Source organism: Ostrea edulis, chromosome 3 (genome assembly GCF_947568905.1).
Source record: "Ostrea edulis chromosome 3, xbOstEdul1.1, whole genome shotgun sequence".
In the NCBI taxonomy this organism is placed as follows: Eukaryota; Metazoa; Mollusca; class Bivalvia; order Ostreida; family Ostreidae; genus Ostrea; species Ostrea edulis.
In genome coordinates, this window is record NC_079166.1 from 23,841,012 (window position 1) to 23,858,994 (window position 17,983).

At 34.2% G+C, this 17,983-nt stretch overlaps 1 protein-coding gene across 1 annotated transcript in view; it reads left to right on the plus strand.

Annotated features, from left to right (window-relative positions):
* The first annotated feature begins 4,281 nt into the window (after positions 1–4,281).
* Positions 4,282–17,983, plus strand: part of LOC125675414 (uncharacterized) — a 41,975-nt gene continuing 28,273 nt past the window's right edge. Inside the window, exons 1-7 of the mRNA XM_048913045.2 lie at positions 4,282–4,357; positions 6,948–7,061; positions 11,370–12,340; positions 13,250–13,388; positions 14,377–14,495; positions 16,533–16,728; positions 17,130–17,272. Of these exons, the coding sequence (XP_048769002.2) occupies positions 7,048–7,061; positions 11,370–12,340; positions 13,250–13,388; positions 14,377–14,495; positions 16,533–16,728; positions 17,130–17,272 (1,582 nt within the window). The 5' untranslated portion in view covers positions 4,282–4,357; positions 6,948–7,047. The remainder of the gene's footprint in view (positions 4,358–6,947; positions 7,062–11,369; positions 12,341–13,249; positions 13,389–14,376; positions 14,496–16,532; positions 16,729–17,129; positions 17,273–17,983) is intronic.

Genomic DNA, 17,983 nt, shown 5'->3' on the forward strand with positions numbered 1-17,983 from the left:
ATATAACGATGGAAGCTTAAAACATTTAGAATATCTGTTATCATATATAAACTTATTTGATACATGGAAGATGCAACATAAAGGAAGACAAGGATTCACATGGTTTCACGGGAATGGAATTCGTAAAACTAAAACAGATTAATATAATAAAGTATATTCATTTTAGGTCAAACCTCAACATACGCACAGTGATAGACGTTCAGAGCATTTATTGATCTGATTAATCCTTTTAAGAGGATGTCTCAGAGAAAAACATGCAAAATCACTAAAATCGTCCAGATGGGTACATAGAACCTTCCATTTTGTTGTCTATTTTTATGATCTAGGGTGTAACATGATATGAAAAATGTACTTTGTAGTTTCCTCACGTGTTTCTATTTTTAGAAAAAACTGGTTTTGATATTTACCAGTAATTGACATTCATGCATAGCAGTTATTATGGAAGTTTGAGGCCTTACAAAATAATTACAATACTTAAAAAAATATTTCTTTGGCTATATCATATAAATATACGTTAAATTTAAAAAATATTAATGTTTTGCTCTGATTGCATGTATTTATAATTAAGGACAAAGCCATATGTAAGCTAAACTTTGGAATTACAGATAAAATATACAAGTTTGGTGCAGCAGTACAGCTTAAATGGAGATTAAAATTTCATGTAATGATATTGATTATAAAGATCAATCTAGGTTTTAACAAATATATAAAATCCACTGATGGCTTTTCATATCTAATATATTAAGCAAGTAGTTGAAATAATGACCATAGCGAGTTTAACCAATATCTTGTTTACTTGATATTTTTATCTAAACATAATTTATATGGTTTTATTTATAGGTAATAAACAAATTTTATTGTAAATGAATATTATAAAGTCAATGAAAAATGAAAATCATAAAAATGAACAGTACATACCATAAATGAAAAAAATATTACAAGATTATGAGAATGTTTGGAAGAGTTATCTCCCGTAATGCTGCACTTCATTCAAGTACGGGAAAAAATGGCGAGCAGACGCAACATGCATAATACATTGCATTAGATGTGTGATTTCAGCGGTTTTTCGAACACTGCGTTTAGTGAATGTCATATATTTCAAATATATGAATGTAGGACGGACGTGTCTTGTCACTTGCAACTGCTACAATGCTCTGAAAAACTTCCTGGACAGTATGGTATTTGGACGTGCCTGGGACAATCCTTCCGCTGTTTAGAATTTTAATATTTCCATGGACAATTGCACATTAAGACTAAGAATATGTCAAAAGTATCGATCGAATTTTGGGTTACAATGGAGGAGAAATAAAGCTAGGTGCTGTCATCCAGACCACAACGCAGAAAGCTAAACCACAATGAGGGACAACCCCTACACTTGTCAACACTGGCCGGTTGAGAACGAGACGGACAATTGTAATTATGGTTGGACCAGGTAGGATCTAATTCTGAAACAAATTAAGAAAATAAATATCATATGTATGTATGTGTATCTATTTATGATTGTTATATATGTTTATATTTCGCTTGTATATGTATACACACGTGCACACACATACACAGAACCCACTTTCATGAATAAACAAACTGACATATTTCACTTGTGTGTGTAAACAGTTATTACTCACGTGCACACACATACACAGAACAACAAACTGACATGTTGACTCAGTCATTAAACAGTAAACATGATAAAGGTGAACCTGGGCAGTGCGTGTGTATCAGTCTCTTCCAACTTAACCACTCCACCCCCACCCCCTCTGACATCAATACGTGTTGTGTTTTTTTTTTTAAAAGATATTTTTGTTTCTATCAAGAAAACAAAACATAGAAAAACCTAGATATCATGTCAACAAACAAAAACGTTCATCAGGACATTACACTAGTATCTACTCCTGAAATTGGAATTACCTGATGACATGATAGAGTGTAATACACCCACACTCTTGTTTAATTATAACCAAAACAATAATCACACATTGATATGAAATTATTAATATTATATCAAAAATCTTAAACATAATTAGAATATAGGGTGTATAAACTTGTAAAAATTATATTATATTTGTACAAATGACTTATCAGGACATTATACTGAATACCAGGATGTATATACATACAACCACATGAATTATTTTGCATCAAAATTTCTTTCTTTTTAATTTATGAAAGAAAACAATTTATTTAATCCAAACAAATCTTAAAAAATATTTTTAAATACACTTTAGCATGTTTTGTGATAGGGTCCCAGATGTTGACATTACTGCACGGTAGTAACCTGCAAACAGAAAGTATATTTTTACATGGGGGGGGGGGGGGGGTGTTGTTGTTGTAGTGGAAGGATTGATTAACCAAAAAGTTCTAAATCTGTGTGATATTACAGTTTCTGTTTTATCCAATATATCTTCGATTTTTATACTCTTATACGTATATTTCAGTTTTATGATTCATGATACAGATAGTTGAGACTTGGAACTAGTTCAAATGTTAATAAATTCACCAATTACAGAAAATCTTACTTGTCACTAATGACGAGTGTACTATGACATTCACTCTTCCTGAGCCAATTTTAACTTGTCCAGAACGAGTACTTTTTTCGCAACTTGCATGGTTGCCTGGTCACAGTAAAAATATTCTTTCTACTTTTGGGTCTGTGTACATGCCGATGAGTTAATTCATTGTTTATTACAATACCATTTTACAATGGAATACTTGTAGGATTGTACAGGTAAAATCTTTGAATTCATATACAGTGTTTTCACAAGAGTCATAGACTCACAGATGATATACATGTATTAATTTAAGTATTCACAATTACTATTTATCTTATCTTTTACACCACATTAGACAAATGTTGCATATTTAGTGAAGTTTAAGGTGTTTCAAAAAGGTGGAATTTGACTTTAGATTAGGCCAAAATAAAATATGTGTGTTTCCTATTTCACTCTTTAAAAAATTAGGTTGGGTACTAAGGTATAGGTAAAACATTTTATTTTACTGAAATATTTTATTTGAAATCTTAGTTTTTGATATGCTTTCAATACAGGTCTTTACATTACAAATACTTTTCACACATTTTGAAGATCATTTGTAGTAAAATGTACATCAGAGAAATTCGAATGCAAAGAGATAGAAATTCCAAATTCAGGATTTTTATTTTCTTTTTGATAGTATAAGAATTAACTGAACTAATTGCGAAAAGATAGAGGATGAACCCCCCCCCCCCCCCGAAAACTCCTGAATTTTATAGATTATATAGGACTTGATTTATTTTTCCTGTATCGTAATTTTTTCAATTTTTATTGTCATTATCAATAAGGTGAAATTAATGTAAAATTTTATGTAAAATTGACACAATTTAAAAAGATTTTTGGGAATAAAATATAAGTTCTCTCAATAAAAGTAACAATCAATCAAAATATATTGTCATTTATTTCTCTGAGAGTGGATAAATGGTTGCTTCTTCTAAACAAGAGAACATACTTTACGTTGAATCAAAATTTTTAGCAACCCCTCCCCCCCCACCTCCCCCCCATTACATCCGCCGATTCCCGCATATTGTTGCACACGACACAATGCACTGAGCACAAGGTATTTGTTCATCGGTTTTCCATCACATTTACCCCTCAATTAAGTGAACAAGAAAATTCCGAAAATGTGTTGCATATCTGAAGGACACTACCAACCATCTCCCAAAATATGACTTCTGGGAAGCAGGTGTGTTTTTTGTTTTGTTTTTGTTTTTGTCTAAAAGCCTTTATGACATTCATTGACTCGCAGAATGAAAATGAAAATTCCAAAAAGTTGTTGCACATGCATAGGATACATACATGTACCACCGATCTTCCAAAAGATGATTTGGAGAGAGAGAGGGGTAGAGAGAGAGAGGTCATTCTTGAGAGAGAGAGAGAGAGAGAGAGAGAGAGAGAGAGTAGTCATTCTTTAGAGAGAGGGAGAGATACTCTTTCCTATACTTACATTTTATAATGCCCAACTTAGTTTTCAATTTAAATAAAATCAGTATAAACAGCAGTGGTAGAACGAATTGAATAAATTTATAAATAAACATTAATAATTAGTTATATTTTCTAATAATTTTCATAAACATCTTTATATATTTTGATATACTGCGAATTTTCTGAAATATCGTTATACTGATACTTTGTTCACACACGATGCACATATTTTCAAATTGCTAAATATGAATAGTTTTGTTTCTCCATTCCATTCCGTTTTCGGTTCCGCGTTTTAGCAACACCCAAGTAGATATATATAGTGCAAGCGTTGTGAAATATCCCAAAAATTGTCAATAACAGTTTGTCAAGATATAGTTGCACCGCACACGTGCACACAGTGTCTGGTAAGTATATCGGCTGGTTCTTATATGAACAATATAATGTAATATACTAGACTAATGATCGCTGTGTATTTGTAGCTCTGCAGGTATCTGAATTTTAATCAATATTATATCTAAATAGATAAAAATACAAAACCCAACGACCGTGGTCCTATGACAGACTGCGGTAATTAACGATTTCGATTTGTTTTAAGACCTGTCGGCCTGATTTCAGTCAAACGTTAATGTTTTGTAAATACCTTAGGTTATTTTTTCTTTCATTCATATAAATAAATAAACAGATAATACTGCCTGTTTACATGTGCCATAGCAATACAGCGTATGGCGGCCTAGTAGTGCTACAATTTGGGAAAAAGGAATGTTAATCTTGAAATGTAAAGGGGGGTATAATTAACATAGAAATAAATAAAATTCAACACTCCTGATACAATTAAACAAATTTATATAAATGTAGAAGCACAAAAATTAAGTGAAGTAATAAAAATATATTGAATTTTCACTCGTTGACCGCACTTACAAATATTCTGATCATTTTCACTTTTTCAGTTGAGACGAGTTCATTTATGACGTATTGTAAAACCGATATATCTCGGTATCGTAGACTCGCGGTATATTAGGACGACATTAATTTTTACCCCGTCCTTGATTGGGGTCCGATTTTATTATTAAATTTGCCGAAAGAAAACTATTCTCCGGCACGGTTAAGCTCAGAAATAATTGTCATTCTCATCCGTCGCTTCAGAAGTCTAAAGTCCCTCGCAACAATCTGACAACGAACAAACTTTAGCGATATTTCGAACAGTCCTCTCCAAGGGGATCGGGGTGTCATAATAAAGCGAGGGAGACGTAACTTTGATGACTTTTATCGGAACTTCAATGGCGGTCGAAAACGACTCTGGTTCACAACTACGGCGGTTTTCAATCTACGTACATGACGACACCACTCCTCCTCCGAATGATCTTTTTATAGAAAAAAAAAAAAACATCGATGGATTTTTTTGTCTCTCGATTTGGTAAGTTTAAAATAGCACAATTTTAACGTAGAGATTTGTGTGGGAAAAAAATTAACAATGCCCTTTATACTCCAACAAATGGTTTATCACGTACACATTTGTTTTAAAGGAACGAACAAGAAATCATGATATAAGCACCGAAAAGCCCACGACACTGCTGGTTATTTAAGCCTCAAATTCTCGACGCAGCCCGCATTTGCGTTAAAAAGAAAATAACAATACAGAAATGACATATTGTGGTTTGTGGCAAATCTTAGGGTATTTTAATCTAACTTTTGATGATTTGGATTTTGAGAAAAAAGTTATTATTTCACAAGTAAGATTTAGACAAAAAGTTTTGAAACAAAGAGTTGATGACCACAAACTGTACCAAATAAGTGGGGAAAAGTAAAACCTACCAATAGAAAACTCAAAGAACACCTTAATTAGTAAATCAGCAGATGTTCCCAGTGAGCAGAAGGCAGTGTCATGGGGAAAATCCGTTGTTTGTAGGGCAATGAGTATTGCACAAATTTAAAGAGGAGGAGGGGCCTTGAAGAGTTATCAGTGTGGTAAAGGGGTTCCCAGACTTTTATAACATTGTGTATGACTGTGACGTAATCGAAACAAATTCAAAATCAGTGGCTATCCTTACTTATGAGTTAATTTATAGATTGTATCATCAAGTAATTTACAAATATAGGACGTTTTGCGATTTTTCTTCTTAAAATAGAACTGGTGTACCTACATTGATAACGTTGTAACTTTTTTAGATGAAAAGGTATTGAACTGAAATGAATTGTAAATCCAGGGTCCCGTGTTTGCCCAACCCTTACAGGAGTTATGAGAATGATCACGGTTATCTTTACCGTTCTTATAAAAGGCTACTTAAGGAGGTACTCTACATCGTCATAATGGCTGACTTCCTTTAAAACATGGATGAAAAAATCAATATCAGCAATAGTTGACTTTTCCTTTTCAATTTAAATACCTAGCCGAGTAGCTCGGTAGGTTAGCATACCAACTGCTGAAGAGTAGATCGCAGGTTCGAGTCCAGCAGGGATTTAAAAAAAAATCAGATTACCTTCTACTAAAACTGTATTTTTTGACAAAATAAAGTAAATTTGAAATTTTTCAACTTCAAAATATTGTTGTACATATCCACTTTTCATCTACATCAAATTTCTCTGGTGTAGCATACTTCCTTAATGGCAAGTAAAACAACATAGTGATTTTTTCTTGAAAGAAAAAAAAAACTTTTACCATGGCCACCTGGTGTATTCAAATATATAGAGTTTTGTTTTTTTTAATTTATCTATATCGATATGATATAAACACGGACCCCTGGATATACCAGAAATCAGGTGTCTAAGAGGAGTAAGCATCCCCTGTCGACCGGTCACACCCACCGTGAGCCCTGTATCTTGATCAGATAATCGGAGTAATATATTAAAATTCAGGTACCTGTGGTCACAGCATGTAGATTGTTCACGTGGTTAGTACGTTTAAGTGTAATAATGTAACACAATTTAAGATATTGCATAAAACATATTGAAAAGGGATAGTTCAAAAGTCGACAAATATGAGTAATTTTGTTTCAGGAAGCAGTTTTTATGTGAGGATGAATCCATTCGAATTTCCTCGACGAGTGGCGGTGCTGTTAAAGCAGACTCTGCGTGGCAAGAAAAATCATCCCTAGAAATGTCAGTTTCTCGGTACTTATGTTTGTAAAAGATTCAACACAGGCAAGTACATCTGAATATATAAACTAAATTGTATTTTAAATGAACAGAACTAGTTTTAACTTATATCAATTAGAAAAAAAAAACCCACTAGTATTAAATAAATGAAATGCCAATATTTATGTAAATAAAATTACCTGATAAATATAATCTTATAAAACTGGTTTCTGTGTTCAACATGTTTAGAATGTGAATGTGATACATACAACTAATAGAATTTGTTTAATCAGAGAAAGGGAGAAATCTTTTACAGAGATTTTGCTATGAATTTATGCCATTTTAGCTCACCTGAACAAAAAGCTCAAGTGAGCTTTTCTGATCAAAATTTGCCCGTTGTCTGTCGGCGTTGTCGTCGTGAACTTATATTTTCATCTTCTTCTCCAAAACCACTCGACAAATTTCAACCAAAGTTGGCAAAAAGCAACCTTGGGTGAAAGGGATTCAATTTTGTTCAAATGAAGGGCCATGTCCCCATCAAAGGGGAAATAATCATGATAATGCAAAAATAAGGTGGAGTTATTTGAAATTCTTCTTCTCAAGAACCACTAGGCCAGAAAAGCTAAAATTTACATGAAAACTTCCTGACATAGTTGAGATTCAAGTTTGTAGAATCATGATCCATGGTGTTATGAAGCTCAATAGGGAATCAAATTTTTACATGCAAATGTATAGGGAACCAAACTTGGAACAAAGCATCCCTAGATGAAATTTGTTGATATGAAAAGCCATATCTGTCTGCAAGGGCATATGATAATTGATGAATTTGAAGTCAAGTTTAATAATTAAGTTTGATAATTAATGAATTTTTAGTTGTTACCATTGAAAAGTTATTTTTGAAACAAGTTACTTGTATAATGATATTTTTGCTCAAGCTTGTAAGAACTGTTCCGCAGGTGAGCGATGTGGCCCATAGGTCTCTTGTTTGCTTATAGTGGTCATTAAAATGTATCAAAACATTTTTTCTCACTTTCATTGCTAATGAAGCACAAAGTAATATTTTCTAAATTTTCCCAGTTTGAAAGTTTTAACATGTGTCAATTTTCCAAGGCGTCTTTTCAATTTCTTGAATAAAAGACATGATGTTTTGAAAGTCTCATAATAAGGGTTTTTTCATTAAAAGATAATTCATCAAATTACTTAAAATATTAAGGTTAATATATGAATAAGAAAAATGCTTTTGAAAGAGATAATAATTTGTAAAATTAAAAACAACAAATTGCACATGTGTCTGAGCACAAAAAAATCACATTTGTCCCTGTTACTAACTACACACAATCATATCATATAATCAGGTAATCAGCCTGATTAAAATCAAAACTTCTATAGATCTTTTTCGGTCACAATTCCGTGGAGATCCGGGTTAGAATAGGTCATCAGTACCCCTTGATTGTCGTAGGAGGCGACTAAATGGAGCTGTCCTTCAGACGAGACTGTGAAAACAGGAACCCCATGTCACAAGAAGTGTGTCACAACATAGGCCTAAATTTTGCAGCCCTTCGCCAGCAATGGTGATGTCTATATATGAGTGAAAAATTCTTGAGAGGGACGTTAAACAATATACAATCAACCAATATTGCAATTGATCGACATCCGACGTCTGTGTGTTAACAATTGAAGATTTTTTAACTTCTTGATAAATACTGTTCCAATTCGTTTCAAATTTTGTATGAAACATCTTTGGGATATTAGGGCGATATACGTTGTAAATTTCATGATTCATGCACCCATTGGGCCTTAGGGTTTGGGCAAAAACTGCCAACAATTAATCAATGTTCAAAAATATTCTTTTCTACAACCACACATATGTGAGAAAAACTAAATGCATAGTGATGTAGAACAGGAAGGCCTCTACCAAAATGGTAAATTTCATGATCCCAGGGTAGCGATTCCGACTCCGGGGTGTGGCTAAACTTGGTTTATAATGTTTATGTGTAAAGCATTTAGAAGCATCTCTTATGCTTTGATACTGAATTGAAAGTTAAGCTGAATATTTAGAATGAGCAAGTAGTCCTTTACGAAAATTGTAATTGTATGATCCCATGGGTAAGGATTTCGGTTCCAGAGTGGGACCAAAATTACTACTATGATTTTTGTCTTTTTTGAATGAATCTTTAAATTTGCTGACACAGTATCAAAACTAACTGTATATTTATGAAAAGCAGAAGGTGTACCAAAATTGTGAAGTTTGCAACCCCAAGGTTTCGATTCTTGAACAGGTCCAAGGTGTAGATAACGAACAAAAATAATTCTCATAACTCCTAGATGCAATACAAAATAGAGTTGGGTAAACATGGACCCCTGGATATACCAGAGGTGGGATCAGGTGCCTAGGAGAAGTAAGCATCTCTTGTTGACCGGCCACACCCGCCGTGAGCCCTATATCTTCATCAGGAAAACGGAGTTATCCGTAGTCCAAATTAGTGTGTCAAGAACGGCCTAACAATCGGTACGAAACAAGTCAGACAGCATATGGCGTTAATGTAATATATGACGTTATATTATGCAAAGTCCTTCATCATTATAAGCACTTTCAGGGGCATCTAAAGGGAAAGGCAAGCCTAATCACATTGTTGCTTTACCGATATCGTAAATGACAACAAAAATCCTTGCTTAACGATTGAATCTATATCAACTTATCATATAAATTACTCGCCACCAAGAGAGCGGCTATTGAAGCTTAATCTATGACGTCACACAGTCGGTTCCGGTTTATTTCATCCGCATCACTGTAAACATGACAAATCACAACAATTAAGTTTGGAGCCGTATAGATATAAGCCCGTTCTTTCGCAAGTGAAATTGAGAAAAGAAGACGTTAAGTCGAGTCGCAGACCAGACATACGGTATACGTTTCTTCATACAAATGTCTCGAACCTCAACTTGTCATTGCAGAAATGATGGATCCACAGATTACATAGTTTTTTCTTTTTAGATGACTTGGTTGGGTAAGGAATCTCGCAAAAATAACTTTTTTCACATCTCCCATTCGCATTACTGCAAATATCAGCTCAACAGGAAGGCATCAACCTGTTTATTTGTAAAATCTACCATATGCACATCTTAGAGTTTAATCAAAACTGGAACAGAGGGTGTGACGTCAATTATTGATTTTGTGTGGTCTTGAATACAAAAGAATTCCACATCATGACAGCCTCTATAGATGGCTGCAATTTCAGTTTTTAACTTTTTCAAATTAGTACTGAAGCTTATCTAGACCGTATATCAACAGAATAGTAGGACAGATTTTCAATCTAATTAAAATCAGACTTCCTAGATCCGCGCCGTATACTCTGCGTAAGTAGATCTGACATAACCCGATTAGGGGTCATGTTCAGATGAACTTTATGTCAGCCAATCAGGGCGTCGGCTTTGAAATCGTCGGTGTTCACAATTCAAGGAAAATGGATGCGATTGTTTGGTTTGAAAGAAAACATATCGCAGCTAGATGGGACGTCACCGTTTACGTTGACTGGCGTTATATTCCTCGCGTTATTTAAGTAAACCATCTTGAAAACTATTCAAATCGTACCCATCCCTATTCATACATAAATCAGAATTCACAATTAATTTAATTTGGGTGTATTTCATATCGTACGTTTTGTTGTGTGTATGAACGGAATAGATTAGGCATTATTGCGAAAGTTTAAAATTCGTTATGCGAGAATATACAATTTTACAGTTTGGAATAAACTTCGTGGGAGAGAGATTACAGCAATTTGTTTACGAATTGCCAGGAACCACCTAAATAGCCACCATTGTCTGTATGGCGCAATCTGACTGGCTGATAGTTCTCATGAATATTCCAAGCGAAAGGTCATGCGGACATGACCCCCTATGGGATTATGTCAGATCCTATTGTAGCGATTGTGAGCGTATTCTAGGATTTGATTTTAATTAGATTGGACAGATTTTATCACATAATTAATCCTATCATTTATCATGTAAAACGTTTTTAAGTTGCCTTCCCCTTTAAGTTCTCAAAACAGCCTGTATCATACTGTTGCTGAATATCAGAATTCCAGAGCAGGACTTTTTTTCTAGATTTCATATCCCTGATGAAGCTAGTCATTGTTTAAATCAATGTCAAGGTGACCGATAAGACGTATTGGCCTCTTGCCTATTGCGATGTGACAATCAAAATAAAAAAAGAGCTCGTGAAAGTTTGATTTTAATCAGCCTACCAGGTTATGTATTTCGGGGGGGGGGGGGGGGGATGATATATACAGTTCTGCATCCATTATGTCCATCACTTATCTTGCTTAGCATTTGATGTTCTTTCAGATTTACTTTGACCAAAATGGAAGAAGACACCACAGGACTTAAAACATTAATATCACATCGAAGGCATCGCCCATCGTACACGAGGGTAATTTCGCAAGAATTTAGCAAAGAAAGAGTAGCAGTAGAAAGAAGAGGAAAGAGAAAAGCCCAGCGTCACTCCGGCAAATCAACAGATCTGTCTGATTCCTTTCATCCATCTACCAGTGAAACAACGAACTTTAATCAGGAGGGATGTGTTTTAGATGATGAAAATGACAGTACAGATGATAGCAAATATTTTTCTGCTGAGGAAAATCCTGTTCCTAATGAAAATACGAAATTAAACTGTAATTTTTTACCATCATCATCTTCATATTCATCTAATGAAGGGGATTTAGAAACAGCCATGAAAGTTATACATAAATATGAAAATAAAGACACTTTGCATATCGTGGTAGATAAAAGTACACATGGAATCCATAAAAGAGCTCCAAGAAAAAAACAGAAAAGGAAGTGGAGACAGTTAAATGCCAGTAATTCGGTTTGTCTCTTCCGAGAGCTCCCTTTCTTTGATATGGGTGTATTGGAAGACCCAGGAAGTGTTGATGTAAACAAAGGTATCCCCTCCTTATATACTCTCTGTGTGAAAGCGTTGACGAAAAATATAAGAAAACTGCATAAATGTTCCATCATTCCATGCAGTATAAAACGAGACATTGACAAAGAGACTTTATTTTACAATGAAAAAGTAAGCTGGCTTAATACATATTTAGCCAAATTTGAAGAGATGCAATCCAAGTACAGCAATCTGAATGTTCCCACCAGAACTGTATGGAATTATAAGCCACGCCCCCCTGAAGTCTATAGAAGGAGGGGGAGAGGAGACATCTTCCCTAAAGGGGACATAGAAATCAGCTGTCTGCCTGTAATTAACCTCTGTGCCTTCAAAGAATGTCATCGCAGGATTTACGTCATTAATCACGTGATGTGTGGTAAGTAATTAGTACATGTGTTTTATCATCCAGATACTGTTACAGGTTTCAGAAATCCCTAGTGATGTAATGTTATAGACAGAATGGTCGTTCAAAGGCAAAATGTGAATGTGTCAATGTCCCAGTTAAAACACTATGTTAACATAATCTATAAGTCTTTATCTCACATCAGAATTTTTTATCCGGCATCCATCCGTCCGTCCTTCAAATTGAATTTTAATATTTTTAAATTTTTATCCAGAACCACTGAGCTAATGTAAGCCAAATTTACCACAAAATATGCTTAAGTAAAGAGATTTTCAGTCTGTTCAAATGAAGTGCCATGTTGGTTTTGAAACGGAGATGATTTCTTTCTTTTTACGGACTAGTAAAACTTTTATGACATCTCTTAAAAATCTTCTCATGAACTTCTGGATCAATTTCAATCAATCCACCACTCATCCTTGGGTAACAGTGATTGGGGTTTCTTCAAATGAAAGGCCATCCTCCCTCCATGCAAAGGGGGCACAATCAAGAGAAGGCTAAACTAAGGTAAGGTCATTTATAAACCTTCTCAATAACCACTGGGCTAGAAAATTTAAAATATACATGAAGGTTTCCTTACATTCGAGTTTGTACAGATGGTGACCTCTGTGGGTAAGGTGTACGTGAATAATCTTTTAAAAATCACAATAGTTGAACAACAGCAGGACCAAGGTGACTCAGGTGAGAGATGTAGCCCATGGGCCTTACTGTGTTTCATAAAAATGATGGAAGCAAAGTCTTCTGATAAATCTGAGGAACAAAATATTTCAGCAACGCATTTAATTGTAAGCATTCATTATTAAGAAACAAAGACTAAACTAATGTCTAGAAACATTTATTGGAAGTAATCTAATGTTCATGTTTTCTTTGGGAATCTATTTTTAGTTCTTAGCAGCTTATTGCATTTAACATTGCCCTACCCTGATCCATATACGGGCAAGCTCACATACAACCGAAAGAACAGGAAATTATCCACTTCTTATGACAGAGCTGTGGAAAATGTTACTGTGCCGCTGCGACAGAGGTAATGTATTGTTTAAAAGCCCAATTGTTGATTAAGAAGTGACCCTAATTATTGATTAATAATTATGGTCATTTCTTCATTCTAAAAATGGTACAGTCTTGGGCTCAGTCAAACAAAGCAAGCACAAACCAGATTTTCTGGGTTTTTGTCTTTGTTTACTCTGCATTAGGATGACCAAATATTTTCTGAAATAAGGTGTACTGCATACACCTATCATTAAAAGATGAAAAATATCTTAGATTGTTAATATTTGTATTATTTTTGGCAGACATATTAGACCTATTTTATTATATCTAATCTTTGACACAATACAATGTAGTTTGTATGTTTTACGTCCTATTCTATTACTCCTGTAGGGTCATCATCTGCTGTAGGTGAAATGCCTCATGCAAGCACAAATTTTTACCTCTGTGTGGCACTCGAGGTCAAAGCGTTGAAATCTGTAGTTGTAACTTTGCCTTCCATGATACACGACCTTGTTTTTTATACCCCTGTAGTCAGACGGGACGTATTATGTTATGGCGTTGTCCGTGCGTCCGTCTGTCAGACAACATTACCACGGACAGACGGACAACGCCATAACATAATACGCCCCGTATTATGTTATGACGTTGTCCGTCTGTCCGTGGTAATTGTTTTTTTTTTTTTTTTTTTACTTTTATAAGTATTTTTGTTATCGATATAGGTATTGCCCTGAAATGTAGTTACAATCTTCCTCTCAGAGAAATACAGTTCGCATTTCAGCTGACATGTAGTTGGTGCAACATCACCTACTTTAAGGATAAAAGTATGTCAAATAGTTTCCTGGACTTCTCATTATAGACGCAGATATTGCACTGAAAGTTTGTCTTTGACCACCCGCGGGCGTATTTTGTAATTTTCGTACTCTTATTAAAATTGTGAAAACTATTTTGATCCTGTTGAGTATGCTAATGGATGTGAAATAATGTATACGACTATGTGAATAACCAAGGAGTTTATTTAAAAGTTATCCTGAAACTATGAAGATGCTGTATGACAAAGTCCTGCCGTATGTTTTCTGGGCAAGAGGTGATGTCAAAAGAGCAAAGGAAGGTTTTCTTTATCTGATCAGCACCAACATAAAACGTAAGTCATGCATTTGTGGTGTATTTATGATAAATGAGAGATCCTATCAAATTTGTATACCTCCGTCCGATTAGTATCAATGCACATGAGGTTGATGTCTCAGTGTGTGTGAAGACCTATTTTCTGTTCAATTAAACCAGTAGACCCGTTCCCTTACAATCAAACCAGCAGACACGTTTCTGTACAATTCAATCAGTAGACCTGTTGCAGTAAGGTGTTTTAACGCTGAATAAAGCATTACATTATATACACATTGTAGACTGTTGTGTATCGAAAATCATATTGATATATGGCTGACACAGCTCTGTAAACAGTAAATATAAACACTAAATTCTAGGATATGCAAAATCCACATGGTACAGATATTACTAAATTCATAATCCTATCTGAAGTTAGAATATGATAATATTCAGTTCAATAATCAAAGTACTGAGAAGCTCAAGGCTTGGTTTGTAACGATGCTTTGTGGATATACAAGTTATAATAGTACTACTAGTATTTCAAAGCAAACTTTTCAATCATTTGTTGCAATTTCTGTAACTAAATGGAAAGAGTGAAACATTGGAACGCGTTTCTTAACAATTATGAATGCATTTTATACTAGTATTTTCAGATAGGGATTTCCTTTTGAAATGACATTTTTTATGAAATGGAATAATGCAAAGATTGATTCATGTCATTGTTTGATCTAGTGTGATCCTTTATTGGTGGAATGTCTCATGATGAGTTAAGTTAATGAAATGGTCGCATATTGCAGTGATATATATATTATGCTGAAAACATTTTGGTGGAATAAATTAAAACTCATTTTGATGTGTGAAAACACACCTTTTTATAAAATAACATTTAAGAAGAGTAATGCTTGGTTTATCCTCAATATTGTCACACATATTATTCAGAACATATATCTGTTTAAAGGAATATCAAAAACCAATAAGTGAAATAAAAGTAACCGCCAAAAGGAAAAAAATGTTATATAAAGCAACATTCTAATTGCATTTCTTGACAATTTCAAGAATGTTCTCAAAAATTTCAAAACAAGTCTAAATCACTTGATACATTCTTACATATGCCTCATAATATATCATGCAATTGAATGTTACAATGATTCCAAAAGTATTCTCATTCGTTTGATGTAATCTTAAAAGGATGTCTTATCATCTCAGTCAAACCTAAGTGTAAAATCTCAATATATTGCACATTCTACAGAAAGCACTAAGATGTCTAAGTAGACCCGGTCTCGACTTTTCCCCTCAATAGCCGCTTTAATATACCTTTACATAAAGAAAGAGATGTGACACTCCTTATCCCTTTGTATGCATATGACTCTGATTTATTTTGTGTGTGTGTGTTTATTTCATTTTCCTATTTATATCAAAATTGAACTCAACTACGTGACGTTTTCTTCCAAATGAACATTCATTCACAAATTGCTCATCGTCGCAAATCATGGACTATTGTAATGGAATGAATGGTTTACGACGATGCAATTTGATATACTTAGTAATCATTTTTTGATCGTCCAATGAAAACTTGTGTCTATAATAAATATTTGACTAAGTCTTGCACTCTGCTTAAAAATAAAAATGGCCAACCTGATATTGTTTAATAAGCTCTAATTGTAGCTGGTTTCATTCATACAGTAAGAAAATTATTGACAATTCTGATATTAGTACAACATGTAGGACACAATGCCTTAAAGCACCATATTCACATCATCCTTTGGATTCGAGAAATATTGTACTTATTGGGTAGCTAAAGCATTATGTTAAGACCTCAAAATGTCAATGATTATGTTATGCCACATTATATCTATTTGGTAAAGCCTTGGAAAATATGTAATTATGGCTTATTGAAATAGAGGTTAGAAATTTGGGGCAGAGTCCAGGAAGCAATAGAATGTTTGCATTTATATATTGAGATAAAATCGCTATTGGTCAAATTCTAGGTGTAGGTTGGGGGTGGATAATGGGTAGTAACACCTCTCCCCATTATATATGTTTATTGTAACTAACTTTGATATACAACCTATCACAGCCAGATATAAAGCCATGTATGTGTATGAGATGGGGAGAATGCTGCGATTCTTTGAAGACCCTACACAAGTGAACTTAGCGAGCATATCAGAAATCTCGGAGATCTTTGTGTCCAAAGCCTATCATTGCCAAGCTGAAGTGGCACAGCAAATATCCAAACAATCATTTCTACTGAAGGCCAATTTGTATGACCAAGGGTCAGTTTCATTAGATATTTACACGTATTGCACTGTCTTGTGGTGATTAAATGTTAAATGTATGTGTACTTATTTAGTGGAAATATTGAGAGAATATGAGCTTCTGTTCTATTCGGCGTTAAAGTGGTATAGCTCTTCTGCTATATTAGATAAGAAATGAATAAATGTTTTCTTAATTTAGTGCCACCATGACTCAGCGCACTTACTTCATCACGAAAGGTGTTAAAATATAAATTCTTGCTAAAACAGTTTACATACAGTATGTTTAAAAAATCAAACTCTTGATTACACTTTATTACGGGTATGCAGTACTTTACTAACTGATCTAATCATGCAAGTATAAATAAAAACATCTGATATCTTCCCTTACAAATATTTTTATGTTCAGCTTTGGGTTGCAGTGTGCTGACCATTGAGAAAGCTATACAAGCAGCAGACCTGTGGACCTACTCTGTCCATGCCCTCCCTGCCTGGGGTACAGATAGTTGGGAGCACTTCTATTTCATGGACTCATTGCTGTGCTACCATGCCAGCACACGTTTTGGTAGGCTATTCAGTTATTCAATTGTAAGATTATGAATTGGTTTTAATTCTTACTTCATACATATCAAACATGAAATGGTGGGGAGGTTGTTGCTATTTAGATATCTTTTGTTTTAAATACCTGTAATGTGTATGTAATATATTAATCATGTAAAATATCTAAAATGATAAAGTGTACCAGTCTGAGATCTAGAGCCCGTTTGTTTCTGAAAACGTGCATCTTATATATCAAAGAAATCTTTCATTCCCCATATTGCAATTGATTGTCGTCCGTCGTGCATTAACAATTTAACAGTTTAAATTCTTTTTGATAACTATCATTTCCATTATTTTCAAGGTGTGAGACATCTTTTAGACAAGTGAACACAAATTGTAAATTTCAGGACTCCTGGGGTCTTAGGCGCGGGACAAAAACTGCCAAAAATTGACAAATTTCAAAAACTTATCTTCTATAGAACTTCCCATGTGTAAGAAAAACTAAATGCATAATGGTGTAGAGCAATAAGGCCTCTACCAAAATTGTAAATTCCATGATCCCTGGGTTAGAGGTTCTGACCCTAATGCGGGACCAAACTTGATGCATAGTGTTTATGTGTAAAACACTTAAATAAAATCATCTTGAGAACTGAAATAGATATTTAGAAAGAGTATATCTTTCAACCGATTTGATACACAAGAGCTTGTTTAGCATATGATCAGTCTTTAAATCGAG